The sequence below is a fragment of the Alternaria arborescens genome, assembly GCF_004154835.1.
Source record: "Alternaria arborescens strain FERA 675 chromosome Unknown contig_28, whole genome shotgun sequence".
NCBI classification, from domain to species: Eukaryota; Fungi; Ascomycota; class Dothideomycetes; order Pleosporales; family Pleosporaceae; genus Alternaria; species Alternaria arborescens.
The window spans coordinates 1-21,432 of NW_021167883.1; the positions used below are offsets into that span (position 1 = coordinate 1).

The following is a 21,432-nucleotide window of genomic DNA, read 5'->3' on the forward strand; positions in this document are numbered from 1 at the left end:
TTTAGAAGAACTTGCTTAAAGTTAAAGTAATAAAGTTAGATATAAAGAATAGTAAAATCTTAGTAGCTTACTTTATTATAGAGTATATTTAGAGTCTTAATCCTCTTTAGTACTTAGTACTCTAGTAATTTAGTTATACCTATAGTTACGATTATAATAAGCTTCTACTCATTAGTAGCTTTTATAGCTTACTAAGTATTATTTAGTATTAGAGTTAACTTTTAAATTATATCTCTATTAGCTCTATTAAGCTAAAATATCTACTTTAGCTAGTTGTAAATATAATAAGGTAAAAGCTTACTAGAACTAATAATATTATTTATATATAAGCTGTACCTACTACCTAAGTGCTTCTAGTATAGTAGCTAGCGGCTACTAGCCGCCTAAAGTAAATAATACTTTAAGTATATTCTCTATCTATATACAGAGTGTTCAACTCTCTAGTCTATATATAGATCTGTTAGGTTATATATACGTCTAATATGCTACCTAACTTAGAACGCCCACTGCTTGAGCCACTTCTCTACAACAAGTCTATCTATAGCCTTTCCCTCACGTAAGGTAGAGCTAGCAGCCTCGGCTCTGCGTGTTTGCAGCGTAGGCAGTCCCATACCCTCTATTCCAAGACTTTCGTAGAAGTCCAGCAGCTTGAGTCCTGGTACACGTTCTGCGTTCTCTTTTGTTTGCGGTATACGTGCCAGCTCGTCAACCCAGTCGCTGTACTCAACAACGTCCATGTTCACGTTGTTTTCTTTCCTGAAGTAGTCTCTGATGACAGGGTACAACTCATTCCATGTCGTTGTATGCGGATTGGCAAGGTGATAGACCTGCGTGGACTCGGACTCGGAGTACGTCGCATCGGCTATGTCAATGACCGTCCCTGCCGCAATGTCCATGGGTACCCAATCGACACGGTCCATGTTGCCCAAGGTACGCGGCAGCTTCTTCATCACGTTGCTTGTGTGCACGATAGTCGGCAGCCACTCGTGTCGGTTCCACGCGGCGCCACCTGCTTGCGTGCTTGGCCCGGCAAGTTGTCCAGCGCGCACAATGGCAGTTTTGATACCCAGACGATGAGACGCAGTGGCCAATATCTCTCCTGCGACATGCTTCGACTCGCCATAGCCTTGTGGTAGAGTTATTGTGCTGTCGAACAGTGTTGTATTGGATTCGGGAACACCAGAGTCATCTTGTGCGACGCTGCCCCAGCTGCCGACGCTCGCTATCGATGAGATGAAGATGATTGGTGTTTTGTACTGTGATTCAAGCGCAAAGTTGATGGCACGAGCAGTGCCGGCTATATGTGTGTTTTCGTACGACTCTAGTGAGAGGTTGAAGTCGACCGACCAAGCAGAGTGGATAAACGTAGTGGCGGTAGAAAGGAGATGCTCGTACGTGGTGTCTTGAAGGCCGAAATGATCAACACCAAAGTCCGTCTTGTAAAACACAGCCTTGTTGAAGTCAGCCATCGGGTGGTGGTACTTCGTGAAAGACTCTTTCTGTCGTGTCTCGGCGTTGTCTGAACGGTTCAGGCAGTAAACTTTCTCAACATCCGGGTTTCGAATCAGCTGCTCTAGAATGTGACTTCCAAGACTTCCTGTAGATCCTGTAAGGATGACAGTCTGTTTGGTAGGACGATTCGGTAGACCGTTCATGTTCTTCGGGCGTACCATGGTCCTGGTGTACTTCCTCACCATAGCACTGAGCTTCTCCTCTCGTGTCGGTGGCGGAGCATGCTGCACATTGGACTTGCTCGCGCTGTACGACAGCGCCGCCGCTAACTGCTTGACGGTAGGGTTGCTGTAGACTGTCGAAGCGGTTATGCCAGCGCCACGAACAGCCTTATTGAGCGCATTAGTGAGAGCAAGAACATCAAGCGAATCAACACCAAGGCTGAAAACATCGACATCATCGGGAGTGTCGTTCTGGAAGGAGGGAAGAGTACGTGAGAACACCGCGTGGATCTTGCTTTCTAGTGCGATATCGCCATCAGCCTCCTGGTTGGGATCGCTGGAATACCCTTCATCAGCGTAAAGAGCTTCGATCTCGTCCTTGAACGCTGCAACAGTCTGAAGTCGAATGATAGAGCCCTTTGCAGCTCGAATGAACGACTTCCCATCTTTCGCAACGGCGATCTTAGTCTGATAGATACGTGCATGAGCAGGTGCTTCGCGGTTTGCTTGTTCGACCATTGGCCAAATGTGATCGATCAATGCGGAAGGGTCTTGTGTATTGGCCTGTGACCATTCTGGTTCTATGAGAAGACCAGCTTGGAATTTGCCCTGGCCGACAACGAGGGCACCCTTGACCCAAGGATGTGATTCGAGCAGCTTCTCCGACAGCACAGGGTTGAACTTCTCGCCGTTGCTCAGCACAATGATGTCATCTCGTCGCCCAGTGTACTTCCACAGATAAGGTTTTGACGGATGGCGTCTAAAAAGATCTTTGGTACGCCATTCTTGTATCGTGGGGAATGTATGGAAGATCGCCTGGTACTTCGTGTCTCTCGGTTTGATGATCAGCTCGAACAGGTCGTTCTCCGCGGGCTCCATAAAGACACCAGCGGCGGAGCTCCAATGAAAGTAGCTCCACTCTTCTGGTACGGATGGGACGATTGTAGGTATCAGCAAAGCTTCTGTGCTACCGATGACAGTCATTAAGTTCGTCACCCGACAAATTTTGTTGCCACTTTCTGAAGCAAGAGGCGCACCACCGAAGAAGACGCTCTCCAACATTCCCAGTGCTTCGATGCCCTGAGGCGTTGCTGAAATGTCCTCCAGGACAGATGGCGGAAAGATACCGGATGTAGGGTTCACGGCCTCGATCACGTCCATGACCAAGCCCGCACTCAACATCTTTTCTGATGGCAGTCGGACTAACGTGCCCCGGTTCATGAGGGAACGCAGACCGACGATGATACCCATTGCATGGAAGAAGGGCACAGCGGCAAGCATTGGTCGTGTGTCTGCTAGGAACGGCTTGCTGACTTGTTCGACACCGTCTTCCGGCCCGAGTTGGGTTTGCTCGTACGCGGAGTTGAGACCACCAACGGTCAAGTGGATTGGTTTGGGAAGACCTGTATTTCCCGTCAGTAAGAAGGATCGGTGTTGATGTTGGCAGTATCTCGTGGTAATTCTTTACATACCTGTTGAACCTGAAGTGTGTAAAATCAAGCTGGGAGCCGTCACATCGCGACTATGTCTTCCCTTGTAGTGCTCGGCAGGAAGATTTGAATCAAGCAGCTCTGCCGTAGCGGGCGCTTGATAGACTTGTAGACTGGGTACTGCATCTTTAATAACCTCGACCTGCGGCATGGTCTCTACTGTGCTCAAGAAGATGGTACATGCTGTCTTCTCCACGAGTGATTTTTGTCCCTCGAGTGAGTTGCGCGGTGATGTGAACAATGGTACATAGCCTGTCTTCAGGGCTGCAGCTAGCACCACGAGGTATCTCAGGTCGTTCGCACTATTCCGGTCAGTCAGCATGTAACGTCAGAACATCATGATCTAGAAATATTGGCAACTCACCCCATGTATCCGATAGTTTGGCCTGCTTGTTTCGCAACACCACATGTCTTATCAATCCAACGCGACATATTATTTACGGCGCGGGCAAAATCCGCATACGTAAAATGATGCCATCCTTCGTCGAGACTGGTGGTTGAGCGTGGGACAATAGCCCAAGTCGAATTAGAGGCGGACTCGGCTGCAGCGTCGATGTAGTCAGGTATCGCTGTTGCTTGTTGCTTTTGCTTTTGTATAGCTGCCATGTTGAGCAGAGCGCTTTACGGACTAGAAGTTGGTATAGTGTGTGGATACGAAAATTGCTTTTGGAAGTGGGCTTGAAAAATGCTGATGAGTATAAGATGCTGTGAAGTGCTCGGGTAGGCGTCGATTGGTGAATTAATTTCTTGAGGTCCTTTGGCGACTCCAGTGACTGGTTGTAAGAGTTGAAGGCTATGCAGTGATCTGATTGTGATATCGTTTACTGGAGGGAAACGGCCTTCATATATCACGATCGGAGGTAACGCGTAAAATTGAACGGGTACGCCAGCGCAGACCTCAACCCTACAGAATGCCGTCATGTTTCATCGGAAGAGCGTACCATCGCCATGCCGATTCTTCTCCGAAGAACTTCGGTGGAGCATGAGGCATAAAAGTTGCGCAATATGCTACAGTGGGCCAACTCGTACGAATCAGCAGAGACAGCATAGCTGCTTCGTGTAAGTTGAACAATGTCAATTTGATTTTGATGCTTGTGAAAGCTTCGCTATCCGCGTAACTTAGAGCGCGTTATTACGCTGGAATAACGTCAGTTCTAGTGTTGAAAGTTGTGGTGTATGGATGACGCAGCCAAGCACATCCTTGTGCACATCACCTCGGCCGAGCGACATTTCTGGTTCTGGAAGCTGACCATTTTATATCCGACAATCGCAGCACCCACTAAAAGCAAGCGACAGATACACAAGCCTTGACAGGCGCGGCCCGCTCGGCGCCACGAAGCTTGGTTCGGGTCTTGAAGGGAACGAGGCTGGTTCTGCTTTGTTGTCCTTCAGGATAGCGGTGTGCTCCCAACGCTTACAGTGTCCTACCCGACCATTCGAGTGGATTCGCGATTATGCTCACCACAATTTACAAAGTGATTACTGATATCAAGTAGGAAGGGTCAGGTGTATTACGTCGCAGTATCAAAGTACACGGGTATCAAATATCGCCTTAAACACAGGATTCTCTATCACATCACACGGCTGAGGGTGCGACCCTTGGCGTTTCCTTTTCCTTCTCTTTTGATCTCTGAGAACCTTTTCTCCGTTTCCGCTCCGGCTTGTAAACATCGTTGAAGTTTATATTAACAGCCAGCATCTTCAGTTCACCGTCAGGCGAGTGTACTAGATCACCAAGCAAGATGCTGATCCTGGCTCGGAAGTCTTCAGTCAACTGACTTAGACGCTTTTGTAGTGCTGGCAAAACATCGTCCTCGGCCGAGCCTGTCATACCGATCCTGAGCAGAGGTGGCGGGAAAGGCGATTCATCCTGTCGAGATGCTGCGCGCGAATGCGATCGAGAAAAAGGGTCTGCAGACGAGCTGTCCTTCTCAGACAGACCCCAGCGACCTGCTGCTGTGCGGGTCTCAATCTTCGCCGCATGCTCCTGTCGGCGGGTGAACTCAGCGACAGAGAAGGAGTACAAGCCGTCTACTGCGTCTTTATATGCCAGCATCGTCTTCAATAGCTCGTGCAACTGACCAGTAAAGTCGATGCTTGAGCTTCCAAGGAGACCTTTCCGCGTGATGTTATTGAGGTAGATGGCATGAGCTTCGATCATGTCGTCCAGTGTGCTTTCCGGCTTATTCAGCGCTCCCTGTAGATCAATCCACGATGATTCAATAACCTCAAAGAGAATGTAGTGCTGCAACTGGTTGACGAAATGAACCATCTCAGCCATTGCACAGCGCGCTTTCTTCCAATCTGATCCGACTTTATCAGCTACAGTACCGAGAACGCCACGAGCACCAGTCATGCACCGACGCCATGTTGAACCAAGAGCAAACTCGACACGCTTAACACGCCAGAGAAAGTTGAATACTTTGAGGTATTGCTTAGAGCCAAACGGTGTAACGATGACATCAACCGGTGCGTCGATCTTATATTCGAGGGTGAAGACATCCCATCCAATCTCCCCGTGCGACAGCTCCAGCATGCGTGAGTCGAGGCGGCGTAGTACGTCAGAAGTATCAAATTGAGCGTTCGAGTTTCTAACAGCGTGCTCGAGCTGAGCAGTGAGGGTGTGCCGATATTGTGTGTTGGCTGGCCGGTCAAGGTTGGATGACAGCGACTCCATCAGGACAGCGATGAAGTCGCCAGCGCCCAGTAGCATATACTGCTTCAGAGCCTGGAGATGATCAAAAAGCTTGAACTTGTTCGCCATCAGGTCGATTAGGCGGGCCATTGTGGTCTTGTAGGCATCGCCAATGGAGCGTTCGAGATTGGCTGTATCGCCATACTGTAGTTCCTTCGAGGCTTCCTTGGAGTATTTGTCAACCCATGCTGCATCTCCGCAACCATAGCGAATGAAGTTGAGGGTCTTGCCGATTAAGAAGACCTTCTTGGCGAAATCGTCGGTTACGATTGTAGGGACCATCTTGTCGTTCAGTCTGTACTTGTCTTCCCAGACGCTCGTAGCACCTCCTTTTCCCTCGTTCCCATTGGCCTCGAGAATGTCATCCTCGCTCTGTTCAGAGACGAAGAACTCACCAAAGGGATCAGCAAGCTCGCCGTCGTAGACCCATTGGCGGAGCATATCGTAGAAGGGCCGAGTGACATCTGAGAGGAGGCGCTCGGCGAAGCTCATAACGTACGGATCGCCGTGGTTGAGAGAGAAGGAATGAATGAGGGCTATTAGCTCGCCGCCCTTCTTGCTCTTCGATTCTTCCACCATCAAGCTCATCAGTCGCAAGCCCATGGTCGGTTCTCTTATCCAGATGACACATCGCTTGAGAGTGACACCAGCCTTGCTGACACCCTGTTGCGTTGGTGCGTCGCTCATTTGTGCTAGCGCTCTCTTGATTTGTCCCTCCAAGGTTGCAACAAGCCCCAAGTATGCTCTCAGCTCCTTGGCCAGAGCCGCGCGGAAGCTTTGCTCAATGAGACCGCCATCGTTTGCCTCGACGAATTCGGCTAGGCCTTTGTATAGTATGGCAGGCTCAGCAAGGGTATGCAACAGGCTGACAATGGGCACTGGGAGGGTCGGAGGGAGCTTGAGCGCTGTCGATAGAGGGAAGGTGAGGTTTGTGGACGAGTAGCCTTGGAGCGTGAAGGGCAGCTCTCTCAACAGGATCGGTTCTGAGGGTCCCGTCTCTGCCTTTTCTACGTGGCCTCCATTCGCTTGTTGCTGGTCCTTGGCGGTGTCGGGGCGCCTCTCTCTCCGCTTCTCTGGCTTCTCGACCATTGACGATGGGCGGGTGGATGTAGAGGCTTTGGGCGAGCCGGCGTTGACGGGCAGTTGGGTCAGGCCGGGCTTTGCAAAGGCATCTTGGAAGGCATGTGACGAGGCAGCGACGCTCTGGCGTTTGGAAGGCGTCGTGGGTTCGCGGGAGAAGCCACGCGGATCTTGGACGGGTCGTGGTTCTTGGGAGGCTTCGGCGTTAGGGGACAGGTTGTAGAGAAAGTACAGCATGCGCCATTTTTGGTCCAAGACGGTCTGTGTCTCTAGGCGTGCGAGGAGGTTGTGTAGACGGGCGCTCTTGCGCTGGTCGTTGAGAGGACCCGAGACTGTCGCGCATTAGCTGACAATGGTGCACACCTCAACATGCCCACATACCCTTGCGGTCAATCAGGCTTGCAATATGCTGCACATCAGGCACGAGTGAAGCATCTCCCGCCTCCGTCAGCGCGTCAATGGCAAAGTCGTAAGCGTCCTCAAAGCGCTGGTTTGCCGCTTCTTCGTCGTCATTGGCATCTTCTGGCACGATGCGGACCAGCAGCTCATTCAACGCGTGTTCGACGCGCTCGCGGTGGAGTGTTGCCATGTTGGCGCGCTGTTTATTCACGAATCCATTGGTGTTGACATCGGCGGGGTTGACGCACGTGCGCGTCGGCCAACATGCAGCCCACGCGTCATTCCTCCTCCGATACATCACCATCGTCACCATAATCTAGAACTAGGTTTGCAGCTGAACATATACAGAATGCAGAACGCTTTGAGTCGTCGAGAGCATGGTTTTCGTATCTGCGATGTAGAACGAGTCCGCCTATCGTGCAAAATTACTTCCTAGCCTCAGTCACATTCGAGCTGCTCAGCTTCAATCTGAACAAATCGACAGCATCGAGGAAGTTGAAGCCACTCATCTGCTTCATGAAAACTGTTTCTTATTTTTTGTTACTGCATTGTATTCGTAGTATCTGAATGTCTCCTTCAACCATGCGAAAGCTCGGCCTCCTGTGTGCATCTTTGAACACATTTCAACACCTCTCTAAGCGTCCTTCAGCATACTAGCAACACCGGCCCAAGTTTCCAGAACAGTCGGCCTGATCTGGTTTGCTGGCAGCGAGAAGCCGTAGGTACCCTTGTCCCTCAGCTCATAGGTGTACGAGTAGGTAGCATTACCCTGCACATCAGTATAATCAGTCGAAGAGCCAGTGGTAGCATACAACGTCGAGCAGCTGGGACCAATGGTGTATGCAGTGCCAGAGACAGCGCGGATCGCCGACTGAGCACGGGTTGCAATGGAACGGTGCTGTGCATCATTCTCGGCGCGCAGGCTGCAGTCGTAGCCGTAAGGCCACAGGATGTATTGACCGTAGGAGCTGGAGTTGAGGTTAGCGACCTGTTTCAGAGTTTCCGAAGATCAAGATAGTGAGGACTTACTGCACATCAAGGTAAAGGCGAATACCACGCGACGCCTTGAGCGAATCAATTTGCGCTTTGATGCCCCGGTTCTCGGGCGCGTCGCCAGCCGCCACACCCTTGTATGTCTCCGAGCAAGGGTTTGTGGAAGCTCCGCCTGCTACTTCCCACTTGTATGGCCAGTTGCCTGTAAAGGATGTCAGAGGCTTCAGTCAAGATTCGTCGCAAGACTTACGGTTGATATCACGACCAACACATGTGTTACCACTGACGGTCTGTCTGTTCTTGCGCCAAAGACGATCGGTCGTCTGGGAATAGACAAAACCGTCCGGGTTCACAATGGGCGTGATGTAGAAGTCGAACTTATCAACAAGCGACTTGATGCTCGCGTCTGAGCCGTATTTGGTAAGCAGTTGCCAAGCAAAGTACCTGAGAATCTAGAGTCAGCATATAGATCTTGCACTGATTGTACGAATAAACTACATACTCGGTAGTCATGGAGGTGATCCACTCCCTTGCGTGGACATTGCCGTGAATGACGACAGCAGGCTTTGAGCCCTTCCCACCGCTACCCCAGATGTGGATACCAGTCAAGGCTCGTCCTTGGACAGAGGTGCCAACAGTGTAGATCTCCGACTGTCCAGTGTACCCGGCTTGCAGATCTCGAAGGAACTGAAGGTGGTCGGCATATGGGTGATAGGCTGTGAACCAAGTCTCACTGGGAACTGCGGGTGGTCAATTGATGTCATCACAACTGCATGGTCGTTACAAACCAGCGTAAACGCTCATCTCGCCTTCCTCTGCAAGAGCTGCGCCAACGTCCTCGTTCAGCACTTTGCTCTCAGCGACCAACGCAGTCAGGGCGTCGACATTCTCGGGCGAAACGACAACGTCTAATTCAGCAGACGTGCCAGGGTTAAGGACATGCGCAGCCAAGTTCTCGATTTCTCCCTTGACAGCATCAGTGCTAGACACGCGTAGGACCTTGAAGCCACTGTAATCGACCTTCTTGCCTGCCCTGGGGACGACAGTGCCAAGCGCCGTAGAAGAAAGAAGAAGTGCTGAAGTAAGGATGGTGGTCTTCATGATGGATGGTGGATGCGATGACTCCTGGGCAGTGCAGGATGGCATGGGGAAAGCACTTCCTTTTAAGCAATGTAGTAGTCATACCGGTCCATAACCGACCTTCCCATCCAGTACCTAGCACCACCGATACCTTCGTTCTTGTCATCCTCGAGTGTCGCATCGATTAGGCAGGTAGTCGCCCCATGCTCCCGGTCGATCTGCTGCAAGCACGGGAGATGTACGCTCGAAAGAGCCCAACGTAGATGATGCAAGCGCCGGAGATTAGTACGTGAAGGCTCTCAGAGGTCTACTCGAGAATCTGGACGGCGGATTAATATACTGAGCTACTTGGCATATTTTCTTGACGTCGTAGGCACGCAAGCGTGATTGGTGCGGGCGGTTTTAGTCTGTCGCATTAGGCAGGTGCACGTTTCGGAGACTATGCTGGCTTGTCTTGGCTACTAGATAGGCCAAATACGGGGCTTGGATAGTGCCAGGTACGTGATCTCGTGGTGTTTATTAGTAAGTTGACGTGCTCCAGTATGGTGAGTATCTGGTGCGAAGCGAACGTCTGGAATCGGAAGGAGGATGCATATTGAGCAGCCACAGTATGGTCTGCATGCGCCTCGACAACAACTTGTTTGGATATACGAGATGCAAGTGATACTATGGCGTTTTCTTAGGAACGTGGAACGCCCAACTCCCTCAACACGTTCGCATAGCCGACCTTAGACCATTTATCCACATGCTCTTTGCCGGTTACCCATACACTTCCAAGCATTCCTCCAGCATTCGCACTTGCTCCTTCTGTGGTACCTGCCCGACGTGGAACAACCACGAGACGATCAGCCCACATGACGACGTTGTGTGGAGGAGTATCATCTTCTTCAGTTCCCATAGATGACCGACACTGTGAGAGAAGCTTTTTGTACGCATCAACAACGGTTGAGGCTGAAGTTTCCTTGAACCCATGCTTGAACTCATGAACGAAGAATTGATAAGGTACCTTCTTGGACGAATCGTGAAGAGAGGAGATGATATAGTCGAAAGCATGTGGTGGCCCTTTCAAGCCCTGGAGATGCTTGTGCACCCTACTGCATCCACCTCTCTCCCCACAGTTGAAAATGACGTACATGTTTGGAAGCTTTCGCGAAACTTCAAGCATGACTGTAAAATCTTCTGCGTCAAGAGCCTCGTGTTGACGCTTGTACGAGTCCAAGGTCGTCATCAGTAACTGCGGCCTATCCACACAGAATAGGTTCAGTGCTAGGTCGTGCGTTCCGTTGATCTGCTTGATCATGATTCGCTCGTCCGGGCAAAACATGTCGCTTCCTGGACCCAATTTTCGCGATTGATTGAAGGCATGGTTGGTAGCACCCACTGTGTGAGGTTTTGTAGCTAGTGCTGGGCAGATGCGAAACTCCATCTTGACATGGCATGAGTACGGGTTCAGCTTCTCTGAGGATACTAGACTAGCTTACAGGGTACCCTTCATCTTCCACTTCGATCGACTCATAGGGCCCGTATAAAATGACATGTTCTGATGCAAGTTTGTCGAACGTTTTGATCAGGGCAGCCTCGGTTACGTCGTCCATATTGCAGGCCTGGTGAGATTGCGACGCAGAAGATGCATGTGTCGGTGAGTCTGTTACGAGGCTACCAGGCCTGTGCTCAAAGCTACGGAGTTAGTGGCGTATAACCGAAACAGAGCAGAACACCACAAGGAAACGGTTGGAAGGTCATGGAGGTTATGTAGCATTGGCAGCTAAACAATCCAAAGAGAGACATGCAGCACACAAGCGCCCCGAAACTGAGGGACTAGTAACAAGATGTCACCAGCCAGAAATGAAAATGCCTTCGTCGATTATAAAAGATATATGCCCCTTTCCAAGATGCAGTCTCCCAGGCACAGAGATGAAGCAGTGTATTGGATGTGGGCGCAGTGCCGGGGTATCGTGGTATCGTAGTGAATGAGGTAGAACTATGCCGTCTCAGGCTTGGCAGAAAGTGGCCGCTCTACCAGGACATAGTCAGCACTGGTAGTCGATGTAGGAGTCGGTGTCTCTGGTAGCGCACCTGGCATGTTTTGGGTCTTTTGGGCAAGGGGGCTGGCGGCCCCTTGTAACCGAGCGTTGTCTTGTTCGCGGTGCGTGTCCCGCTTCGCTGGTGGAGAGTTGCTCTTCGCCTGGTTCAGGCGCTCTTCGGCGGCCTTGAGCCTTGCCTCGAGGGCTTCAAGCTCCTTGGTCTGGGTGGTGACTGCCTGCTTCCTGCGCGCCTGTCAGCCGGCTCCAAGTAGCGGTCAAGATGGCGAAAGCGTACTTCTCAAGGACAGTCTTATCCAGGTTCTCGAGACCGCCGTCCAGGTTGAAGAGGCTGTCGAGCTCTGACATGAAGTTGCGCGCTACCGTGCTACAGGGCGTGGTCAGTCTCAGACAGGCGGGAGCTATGCTAGCGCCGGGAGAGCTCACGATTGAGGGCGGTTGTTTGGCTTCCAGCCTTGGTCTGGATCCTCCATGGTGACGGACTGTGCAGGGTAGGAAGAAGTCATGATGGAGGGATGGGGGTGGACAGGAACAGGTTATGCAGGATGCAGGCGGCGTGGAGAGGCTCGGGGATGAGTGGATATATTTATGGGCTGGAACAAGATGGGACAAGAGTCGGCAGGTGGCTCAGCGGATCAAAGATGTTTCATTCAACTCAGCCAGACCTGGAATGGGAGGGAGGCAGCATAATATGGCTGCCCTGGACTGGAGATGGAAGGACGATTGCAATGTCAGGAAAAGGGGATGCCTATGCCCCCAAACTAATTTGGGCGTAGATCGCATGTGGAGCTTAGAGGAAGGAGAGTTTGGATGCGCCGCAGCTCCCGAGAGCCCGACGAAGAATGGCCGACAAGATACGGGTGCACAACGACGGCGAGAAGTCACAATTGCATGTACAGATGCGGGTTCGAGCTATAACGAAGCTTGCCGAAAGTATCGCAGTACGCGTGGTAAAGGTCCCGCTGTCTGCTCGAGTCTGGCCCCGCGCTCGCGTGAAGGCGACGTGACGCCGGGCGCCGCTGATTGGCCCAGGTCAGGGGCAGCCCGATGTAGGCGTCAGGTTCAGGCGGCTGGGCTACGAAACCACCGACGACAATTTGCGACATTGCGACAATCTCCCCCATCCACACCAAGCGCCCGTCCATCTCGCACAATTTCCCCACCCGACGCGCCCATTTCCTCGAGTCGCATGCGATGCCCGTCGGCCTGCCCCAGTAGACTGTCTCCCCCGACACAGCAGCCGTGGCTCCCCTTCCGCCCCGAGCCCATCGCCCTCGCGCTGCAGACGCCTGGGGGATGAATCCTAGCCTCTCCGCCTACACCAACCTCGAGTCGCTGCTGCTGTTCCAGTGCCTCCATGCCTACGGCGTAGGGCCCGCCGTCTTCGGCAGGATATCCGACCTGCTGAAGAAACACCCGGACATCACCGCCCACAAGTACTTCCAGCCCGGCCGCCTCAGTCCCGATGCACTGCGCAACTTCTACCTGGAGCGTCTGAAGAGGGAGATTGAGTATGAGCAGGGCGCCGACAGCGATGGCCACCAGAATGGGGAAGTCGCCAGCTCGGGCAAGAGAAAGAGGCATAGCCCAAGCCTGCCAACCGTCCAGGAGTCGCTGCAACACCAACACCTGATACCGAAGCTCGTCACCAAGCTCTACGCGTCGTACCGCTACGAGATCACGGAGCAGATCCGACTAGAGGAGGAGCGCTACGAGAGGCTGCAGCGCGAGATCAATGGCATCGAGCGTGGGGAGTGGGACGATCAGCTGAGAGAGCGGGAGCGGGAGCGGGAGCGGTCGAGCGGTCGCACACCATCGTCGCAAAGCCCTCAGCTGCCTACTGAGTCGCCACAGTCTGCGCCAAAAGCTTCGCAGCCCACTGCCAGCCCGACGCCTGTTCAGAACGGCTCGCGAGGTGGACCCTCCATCGCGCCTTCCCCAGATTCTACCCAACAACAACAACCGGGATCCGCGCCACCACTTCAGAACGGACAGACCTCACCATCTCCTCGCAAGAAACACCCTTCTTCTGATGGACGGCGTACACCTTCCACTCCGCAACCAAATTCCAACCAGCCGCTAGCACCACAGCGATTCCAGCAAACACCACAGCCTCAACCAAATCATAACGGCGCGCGCCATCCGAATGGCCCTCCGTTCCCTCAAAACATACAACCCCAGCCAGCGAGCCACCCGCAGCAACCGCCGTCGCCAGGTCCCCAATTGCAGCCCCAGCCAGTCCAGAATTATGCGCCGAATGGAATACCTCAGTATGGCCACCCAGGGTCGCAGTTGCCGTATCTTGGACAACCCCAGCAATACCCTCTACAGCAATCCTCAGGGTCTCACTCTCCTGGATTCCATCCTGGACAGCAGCAGCAGCAGAAATCTCATCAACCTCCTCCCGGACACCAGCCATATCCCCCATTGCAACCTCAGATGCCTCAGCCACCACCTCAAGCAGGCTTCATGCTTCCACCGTTCCAGGTTGCACCCCAGGACCCGTCGCGCGTCCACCATCAAGCCGCCGTGCCCCAGCAGCATCCTCAGGTATCTACACCTGTTGGCAACAGACAACTGTCGAGAGCAAGTGTACAAACTCCTGGTACCGGCAAATCAGGCGCACCGCAGATGCATCCTCTTGTTGTCCAGGCGAGACAGTCTGTCTCCACACCGATCAATGCACGCTCACCACAGAGCGCTCTAGCGACTCCAGTATCTGCCAAGAGTCTCTGGAAGCGATCAAGCTTCACTGGACCGCCTGGCACTCCTGCAAGCCCACGCCCCGAGGTGTTGCCTCTCGACGATGTCCCCCCTCTTCTTCGACCGAAACAGACACCACCGAAGTCAAAGACGCAGCGCAAGTCGCGAGTAAAGGGCAAGGGGAAAGAGGTAGAACAGGACCCTGCAACAGACACGGAGACACCGCAAAACTCCAAGCAGTCCCACGACCAAGAAGAAGAATCTTTGCTCGAGCCAGAATCCCGTTCTGGTCGCTCACGGAGGAAAGCACCAGCGAAACGGACAAGACCTGGTAGCATTGCATCCTCTCGAGCAGGTGGCTCTGTGCGAGATCGGAGTAGAAGCCAGTCCATTCTCTCACACACAGACACAATAGCGGCGGACAATGAATCGCAAGCCGGTCATCGGATCAAGTCAGAGCGCGGAACCTCTGTGGAGCCTGTTGACGAGGAAGGTTCTTTCGAGACACCATCGCACATGTCCACGCGCCGACGAGGAGCAGCTCCTACCTCAGCATCATTTTCCACGCGCCGAAAACGAAATGCCCGCGAGGCTTCCCTCGAGGAGACTGAAGAGACGTCCTTTAGCACGCCAGGCCCGCCCAAGACTCTGGTCGCACCACGGAACTTTGCCCGCACGACGGCCCCCATGATGTATGATATTAATTCACATAAACACGCTTCAACTTTCAATACAGCAGTGCGCGCAAAAGACGCCGAAGGCTACTACGACATAATAAAGCGTCCCACGGATCTCTCCTCCATAAAGAAAGCTATAGCAACAGGCTCAAAGCAAGTTGCGGCTGCCGCGGCAGCGTCCGATAATCCCACTGGTAGTCCTGGTGGCGCGACAGGAGGCGTTGTCGAGTTGCCGATTACGGCAGACAATGTGCCTCCAAAGGCAATTGTCAATGCTGCGCAGCTAGAGAAGGAATTGATGCGCATGTTTGTCAACGCAGTCATGTTCAATCCTGGAGAAGAGGGTGTGGTGAGCGATGCGAGGGATATGTTTCAGACTGTCCAAGGTCTAGTCAGTACATGGAGGGATGTAGAGAGGGACAGTGGACGCGTCGGAAATGAAGGGACGCCGTCAGTGGAGGAAGAGGATCAACCCACGGCGAGCAAGCGAAGGAAGATATAGTATGCTTTTCGAGAGGCCAAGGATACGCACGACTGATCATGGCATGGGTAAGGAGTAAGCGTTGACTTTGAGTACACTTTGATACCATTACATGCATCATCACGGCGAGTCACCGCCAATTATTGAACATTCACATCCCATCCCATCCAGTTCATTAAGCAGAGTGATATTCAAGGTGACGCTGAAGACACTCTTACCTCTGGCCCGCTTTTGGCGGACCCTTCGCTGAACTGCTCTTGTGTTGAGGTGAGAGACGATCTCCTCGAACAGCTCTATTCAGCCTATACAACTCCGATAAAGCTGTTGTCTTTGTTTCTCCGTCTCTTTACCTTACCATCTTCTCACTCTGCTGCAATAATCAATTCGCTGTCTACGGCAATGTCTGATGATTCTGAGGTGGATCGATCCACGACTACAACTCCACTAGCTACCCCGTCTCGTGCTTCGACCTTGCCCACCAGCAGTATTAGTCGCTCGAGCATCTCCGTGGAGCCACCTAGGATGGACAACGCCGCGGACTTCAAGTCATACCCGCATACACCGGGTACTGTCGACTTCACCCCACCCCAGTAAAATGCCATCAAAATTTTGCATGTTATCAGACTGACGTAGTTCACTAGAATGCTCATGCAAACCCCCATCACCATCGAATGTGAGCTTGACCTCAAGACCAAGCTCACTGTGCACGAGGAGCTTCTGTGCGTTCACAGCAAGCAACTCCTAGGTCAATTCGAGAAGGCAAAGTCGGCTAGGACGCAGTTCGCAAAGGCCGACGCGTTTCGTGAGAAAGTTGCAGCATACGTATTTCCGGAGTGTTCTCAGAAGGAGTTTGAAGACAGGCATTTGGAACAACAGGTACGTTACGTGAGCACAACTTGGACGTATACGACATTTCCCATTTTCAACGCGCTCAGTCATGTGCGCACCTCCAACTGAACTCAGCTAACATGTATCAGGTCAAACCACTGATTAAGCAGGCATCTGAGAACTACCCGCTGGTTGGGTACTCCACCGGCGTCAAGAAACTCATTATGGACGAAGTCACCTCCCAAATATCTGCCAGAAACGTCAAGAAGTCGGCCCCGAAGCCTTCACAGATCGCTTCGGACCTGAGCCTATCGGGTAGATTGGATCTCCTCAAGCCCCATGCCCTACAAGATGTAGCCTCTGCACTCTTCAAAAGACTCCACGACATCCAAAAGACCGAAGTCAAGAGAGCCGAGAAGGATCCTTTCAAAGCCGCCGCGCAACACCGTCTGATACTTCCTGACGTAAAGGAAGCGACTGTAAGATGTTTCATACAGTGGGTCTATCAAGCGCAGTGTTCATACGAGGGTTCTGAACGGCTCTACTCTGTTCTCAAGCTTGCTACACGACTTGGTGTTGATGAACTCGCTAGTATCTGTTTGAAACAATTGTACAGGGCCGCGAACGACAGTCTCATGCATGCTGAGAATCACGGTGTTCCCATCCAGACGCTTCTGGGATACGGTCCAGGTGTTGTAGCCGATGACAGTTTTGGGGTTGTCTTCAAGCACGCTGTTAAGGAAGACGATACTCCGAAGCAACTCAAGAGTCTGGTTGTTGATACTTTGGCGGCAACACTCGATCCTGAGCTATGGCAGCATGTGAAGGGTTTGATTAATCACAGCATGGCTCTACAGGTCATTGAAGCAATGATCGAGCTACGTCAGCATGTCAAGTTGGAGACGGACGATCAAGGAGAGGGCGTCAAGTCCGAGCGCGAGGATGCTATTAGTGCCTTCACGCAGTCAAACATCCCTGTTGACCACGGAGGGTTATGCCACGGTGGTGAGCACAATGGCAAATAGGTTTGAAGGCTTGCGACGTATGAGTGGGCGCTAAATTTGGTGGCCAGGGCACATATTTGATGTCTTCATGTATCGGAGACCCTTCACATGTCATGGCATCTGTTTTGCGTTCTTGTTTCTGCACCCACAGATTGATTGGACTTCGATGTCACCAGCAGATATCTAATCTGATCATCGTCACTCTGCATCTTGTGTAGTATCTATGACCAGTCGGACATTAGTAGACTGTCGATCGACGCTAAGGGCGCGTACGAGGAAGGACGTTTTACTCGAGTCGTGGGCGACACCAAAAGATGCCCTGGTATTATTCGCCTGCTTTGGTGTTACATTTTTCGTCATCCAAACCACAACAATCATGTTTACTATGTATGATGCGTGCAACACAGGAGTTGAGCTTCTTCGTACGGCAACTTCAGATCGACTTGTCCGGATTGTGATTTGCTCGATTCGTGTATGCGTAGGGTGATACCGCGTCCCAGGCGCGCATGCCGAAGGCCATTTGGTCCCGTAGCCGTCCGAAACCGACATCCTTGTATCCCTTGAGTAACTCGTCTTGGACGAGTCAATTTTCACATACCAGGCTAACCAAGAGTATGCTGCGTTGATATGCAAAAGTACTCAGAAGGTACGATCATCACGGACAAATCAATTTAACAGATCCCACTTCGACGTCTACTCGCTAAGACAGCCTTTCGCTGAGATAAACTCAATGAAGGCTCTTGCAAGCCTCCAAGCTCATTTCATTAACTGGCGTACATGCATCTCTTCACTGCTCCCTTCATGATGAGTGTTTTGTTGTCGATTATGCGTGGCTCATCACGTCCATGTGTCATGATGAACCAGAGCATAGCTGTTGTCTGTTCACCATACATTATTTGCGTCTCGTATCGCAGTACTCGAAGATACTTCTTGGTCGTATCGCGCATTGTGCGTTGACTAGCAACAGTGGCGTCTATTGGGGTACCGTTTCGGTAAACGAACCACCCATTAAATCTGGAGATGAGTACACCGCGTTACTTGCCCGATCGTGCGGTTTGCGCAACTAATATCCAGTCCAAGCTCTTCCTACTACCCTCTTATGGACTGATAACAGGTGGCGATTTCTGGTGTTTGTCACCTTGTCGCCTGAGTAGGGATTTTGCTCGTGTTATCTCAAAGATAGTGGAGTTGTATCGATCTTGAAGATCATAGACGATCGATCGATCGTGAACGGAATCATCATAGATATTGCAAGTCAGGTCTACCCAAGAAGTCCCCTTGAAACTAGAATGTCTGGCTCTTTATGGTGTCTTCTCATCGGCAGGAACCAGCTGCATCACCATATCAAACTTTTGGTTGGCGAACGATGCCCCAAATGGGAACAGGGCCGACCCGTATAAGGAGCGGCAAGCTGTTGCTGCTCCGACCCGTCTACCCGTGATGCATTCCACGTGGAAAGTAAATTCATACAGAATGAGTAACTTACCCATGAAGCTCGTGCATGACAAGTTTATATTATGTTATGAACGGTGCTCTTGTCTGCGCTGTATGTCTCAAGTTTCAATTATTCTTCTTTGCAACAGCTACTATCTGTTAGATACAACTTCTAGTCAATCCAACAACTCCCTCTGACGTATTGTGTTCACCGTATTTATCGTGATTGGATGTGTGCAGATTTTGCTTCGAGCAACCGTCACGGCTTGTATGCTGATTTCCCCAGAATTCGACATTTTGTACAACATAATCCAGGTAGCCTACGTAGCTCCCGCAGGCTTGCTACATGACACAACGTGATACGTCAAACGGGAGTTGGACAACCGACGTAAAGAATTATCATAGCGTGCACGAAGACTGACGAAAAGGACTAGTAGAGAGCATTATCGGAAGCTAGAATGAGAGTTATCATCAGCTTCCTTACCAGCGTTAGCCGTGCATTTGAAGTTTCTTCCTCACTACTGTTGTCCTACAAGGAAGACCTTGAGCTTGAAAAGGCGACGCATTCTCCGCAACATTTGTAATGGAGCAATAATCATGTTTCAATTCTCAGAACTTCTACAATTTCACCAATTACTCCACAAGGGCAGGGTCCAATCAATCGAACCACGGCGAAGTCAAGAGGATGCTTTCGAGCTGTCGGATATGTCGAACAAGGCGTCTGTATCACGTAATGACATCTCTCCACGGTCGTCTTTGGATTCAACGCGGTCAGCGTCTTCTTCAGCTTCCTATACCACTTCAACAGCAGAGACAAGAGCATCCAATTCACTTCGACGACAGCCTCCACCTCTTCCAACTTCATCATCGCTGTATTCTTATGAAAATACGACCTCGTTTTCTTCACCGCGTGGCTGGTCTGGCATGTATCGCTAAGCGTTTGGAAGATGGCCCTGCGTCACAGTCGCTGGGCCGGCGAGTCGGGAACTCTTTTGGGAACAGCAGTCCATCGCTCCGGATATTGCGGTTACTTCGATGGTCGCGTCTTCATTTTCATAAACTGTACCAATATCGTCAGTTCGCTCTCTTCGCTTTCTCGATCGTGCATTTACTCGACCAACATACCTGATCTGGTCACATCGACTCGTCTCAAAGTGCGAAAGATCAAAAAAGCGTGTGGAAGTTGAAACCTTGTTTGTGTTAAGCAGGAAGGTTGTGGAACGATTATGATGATATGGGAATAGAGAAGACTTGCTTTCTGCAATCGAGATTGGGCCCTTCCAGTGTATCAGTGGTAGCTTCCAAGTGTTCTGATCTGGCGGATGCTTTGCAAGCACTACAATTTATCATGGTTAAACACTTACAACGCTGATTGGCTGCATCAAGTCGGAACACACTATAGATTGAAATCTTTCGAAATGCATACTGTTCCTGTTCATTCTCCTTGATACACTACAAATAGATGTAGCACAGAGGCTCTCCGCTGAGAGTGCTCATAACGTCACTAATCTTGACATCGGGAGTGTTCAGCCAGTTGGTCTCAATGACATGGTCAAGCGTAGTCCTTGGGTCGTTTGGGTCTAACATAGAGCGCGATCCCTCAACAGACCTGGCCTGGTCTAGGTGCAGCGCTTGCCAGATCCACCATACTCTGTCAAGCATTGCATGATGCATGAAGAAAACGGGATCGTTGACACTACTGTAGAGGTCACCGCTGTCGCCACCTATGGCAAAATGACCCGAAGCGTGAAGACCTGAACATAAGTGAACAAAGTCAGTACAAAGTCCAACCACAGTCCATACAGGATACTACTGACCAAGGAAGCCATCCGCAAAACGACCCTGAAGTTCATTTTGAAAGGATGAAATGTCCTTAGATGCGGCACCAAGCGTGATGTTGTACAGGTTTTCGAAAGTGAACCAGGTATTAGATGCGAAATTGGTAAGATCCCTCTTCGCACAGCGCGGGTTCCAGGCCAGCGCTGATGCCGATTTGTTTGCTCCGGCCATGGTAGGGCTAATGGGTCCAAGGTTTAGTTGCACGCTGACGTTATCAGTAAATGTTACTTGAGTTGCGCAAAGCCAGAAACCTTGTAGTAGCTTACTTTTTGAACGGTCCGCTTTTGATGCAGCCACGACCGTTGCCAGACGGTAGATAAATTCTGCCACCGCCACCAGTACTTCCATTATGCTTGACATAGTAGCCATCACCACCCATGCTTGTAGCAGAACCATCGAAAACAGGGGACTTGCTCAGATCATCCTGGTAACTAAACCAGTTCCAGTACGGCTGAAAGCCAGTATAGCCGCACTCTTCCCTTAGTGCATTCTCAAAGGAATGCACAAAGTACCTATGCCAGCTTAAGAAGTTTCCAGTACCATGAATCGATCTGGTTTGATTGATGTGCTGTCCAACGAAGTCGTCGTATCGGGATCGAGCTCCAGGAACCAATGTCGAATCAGACTTAGAAAGTGAAGTGTACATACACCTGAAAGCGCCACTGTACGCTTTGCGCTCCTTTGCGGACATGAAATCCCTGTGGTTGTTAATCTTCACTATGTCGAAGTTGTATCGTGGTGCAGTCTACCAATTTCGCCTGACAAACGCTGTGGAAATATTGCATCCAGCTCTCCTCTCAAGCGTACCATTCCTCTCCGCCTCTTCAAGTGCTGCCAATGCTTGATCTTGTAGGTCCTGAAGAAGTTCACGGGGCTGCAACGCAGCAGACTCAACTGAGCTGGCCAATGCCAGGATAGCGGTGGGAAGACTACAGAAACGCAATCTGTGAACGAGATTGACCAAGGAAGACAAGTAGCTGCGAGAAGGCTGTCCAGCATCGAGTGCGTGCAAAT

The 21,432-nt window shown here is 51.3% G+C and overlaps 8 protein-coding genes across 8 annotated transcripts; 2 read left to right on the top strand and 6 right to left on the bottom strand.

Annotated features, from left to right (window-relative positions):
- Positions 1–494: 494 nt before the first annotated feature.
- On the bottom strand, positions 495–3,769 carry AA0111_g9549 (hypothetical protein; the record flags this gene model as incomplete). The annotated part of the gene is made up of 3 exons (XM_028656119.1): positions 495–3,076; positions 3,146–3,465; positions 3,528–3,769. 3 exons carry the CDS (start codon positions 3,767–3,769, stop codon positions 495–497), a joined length of 3,144 nt encoding a protein of 1,047 aa, XP_028502810.1.
- A 970-nt stretch (positions 3,770–4,739) lies between these two features.
- Positions 4,740–7,527, bottom strand: AA0111_g9550 (Spindle pole body component; the record flags this gene model as incomplete). Its single annotated transcript, XM_028656121.1, has 2 exons — positions 4,740–7,270; positions 7,320–7,527. 2 exons carry the CDS (start codon positions 7,525–7,527, stop codon positions 4,740–4,742), a joined length of 2,739 nt encoding a protein of 912 aa, XP_028502764.1.
- Positions 7,528–7,971: 444 nt separating this feature from the next.
- Positions 7,972–9,431, bottom strand: AA0111_g9551 (Metallocarboxypeptidase A; the record flags this gene model as incomplete). Its single annotated transcript, XM_028656122.1, has 5 exons — positions 7,972–8,305; positions 8,367–8,532; positions 8,581–8,774; positions 8,833–9,070; positions 9,119–9,431. 5 exons carry the CDS (start codon positions 9,429–9,431, stop codon positions 7,972–7,974), a joined length of 1,245 nt encoding a protein of 414 aa, XP_028502802.1.
- A 658-nt stretch (positions 9,432–10,089) lies between these two features.
- AA0111_g9552 (hypothetical protein) lies at positions 10,090–11,005 on the bottom strand (the record flags this gene model as incomplete). Its single annotated transcript, XM_028656123.1, has 2 exons — positions 10,090–10,836; positions 10,892–11,005. The coding sequence occupies 2 exons, from the start codon at positions 11,003–11,005 to the stop codon at positions 10,090–10,092; spliced, it is 861 nt and encodes a 286-aa protein (XP_028502763.1).
- A 386-nt stretch (positions 11,006–11,391) lies between these two features.
- On the bottom strand, positions 11,392–11,958 carry AA0111_g9553 (hypothetical protein; the record flags this gene model as incomplete). Its single annotated transcript, XM_028656124.1, has 4 exons — positions 11,392–11,426; positions 11,487–11,677; positions 11,730–11,819; positions 11,879–11,958. 4 exons carry the CDS (start codon positions 11,956–11,958, stop codon positions 11,392–11,394), a joined length of 396 nt encoding a protein of 131 aa, XP_028502862.1.
- Positions 11,959–12,748: 790 nt separating this feature from the next.
- Positions 12,749–15,334, top strand: AA0111_g9554 (hypothetical protein; the record flags this gene model as incomplete). Its single annotated transcript, XM_028656125.1, has 1 exon — positions 12,749–15,334. One exon carries the CDS (start codon positions 12,749–12,751, stop codon positions 15,332–15,334), a length of 2,586 nt encoding a protein of 861 aa, XP_028502801.1.
- A 501-nt stretch (positions 15,335–15,835) lies between these two features.
- On the top strand, positions 15,836–17,166 carry AA0111_g9555 (hypothetical protein; the record flags this gene model as incomplete). Its single annotated transcript, XM_028656126.1, has 3 exons — positions 15,836–15,903; positions 15,955–16,189; positions 16,291–17,166. The coding sequence occupies 3 exons, from the start codon at positions 15,836–15,838 to the stop codon at positions 17,164–17,166; spliced, it is 1,179 nt and encodes a 392-aa protein (XP_028502749.1).
- A 2,865-nt stretch (positions 17,167–20,031) lies between these two features.
- Positions 20,032–21,109, bottom strand: AA0111_g9556 (hypothetical protein; the record flags this gene model as incomplete). Its single annotated transcript, XM_028656127.1, has 3 exons — positions 20,032–20,333; positions 20,397–20,623; positions 20,685–21,109. The coding sequence occupies 3 exons, from the start codon at positions 21,107–21,109 to the stop codon at positions 20,032–20,034; spliced, it is 954 nt and encodes a 317-aa protein (XP_028502762.1).
- Positions 21,110–21,432: the final 323 nt, after the last annotated feature.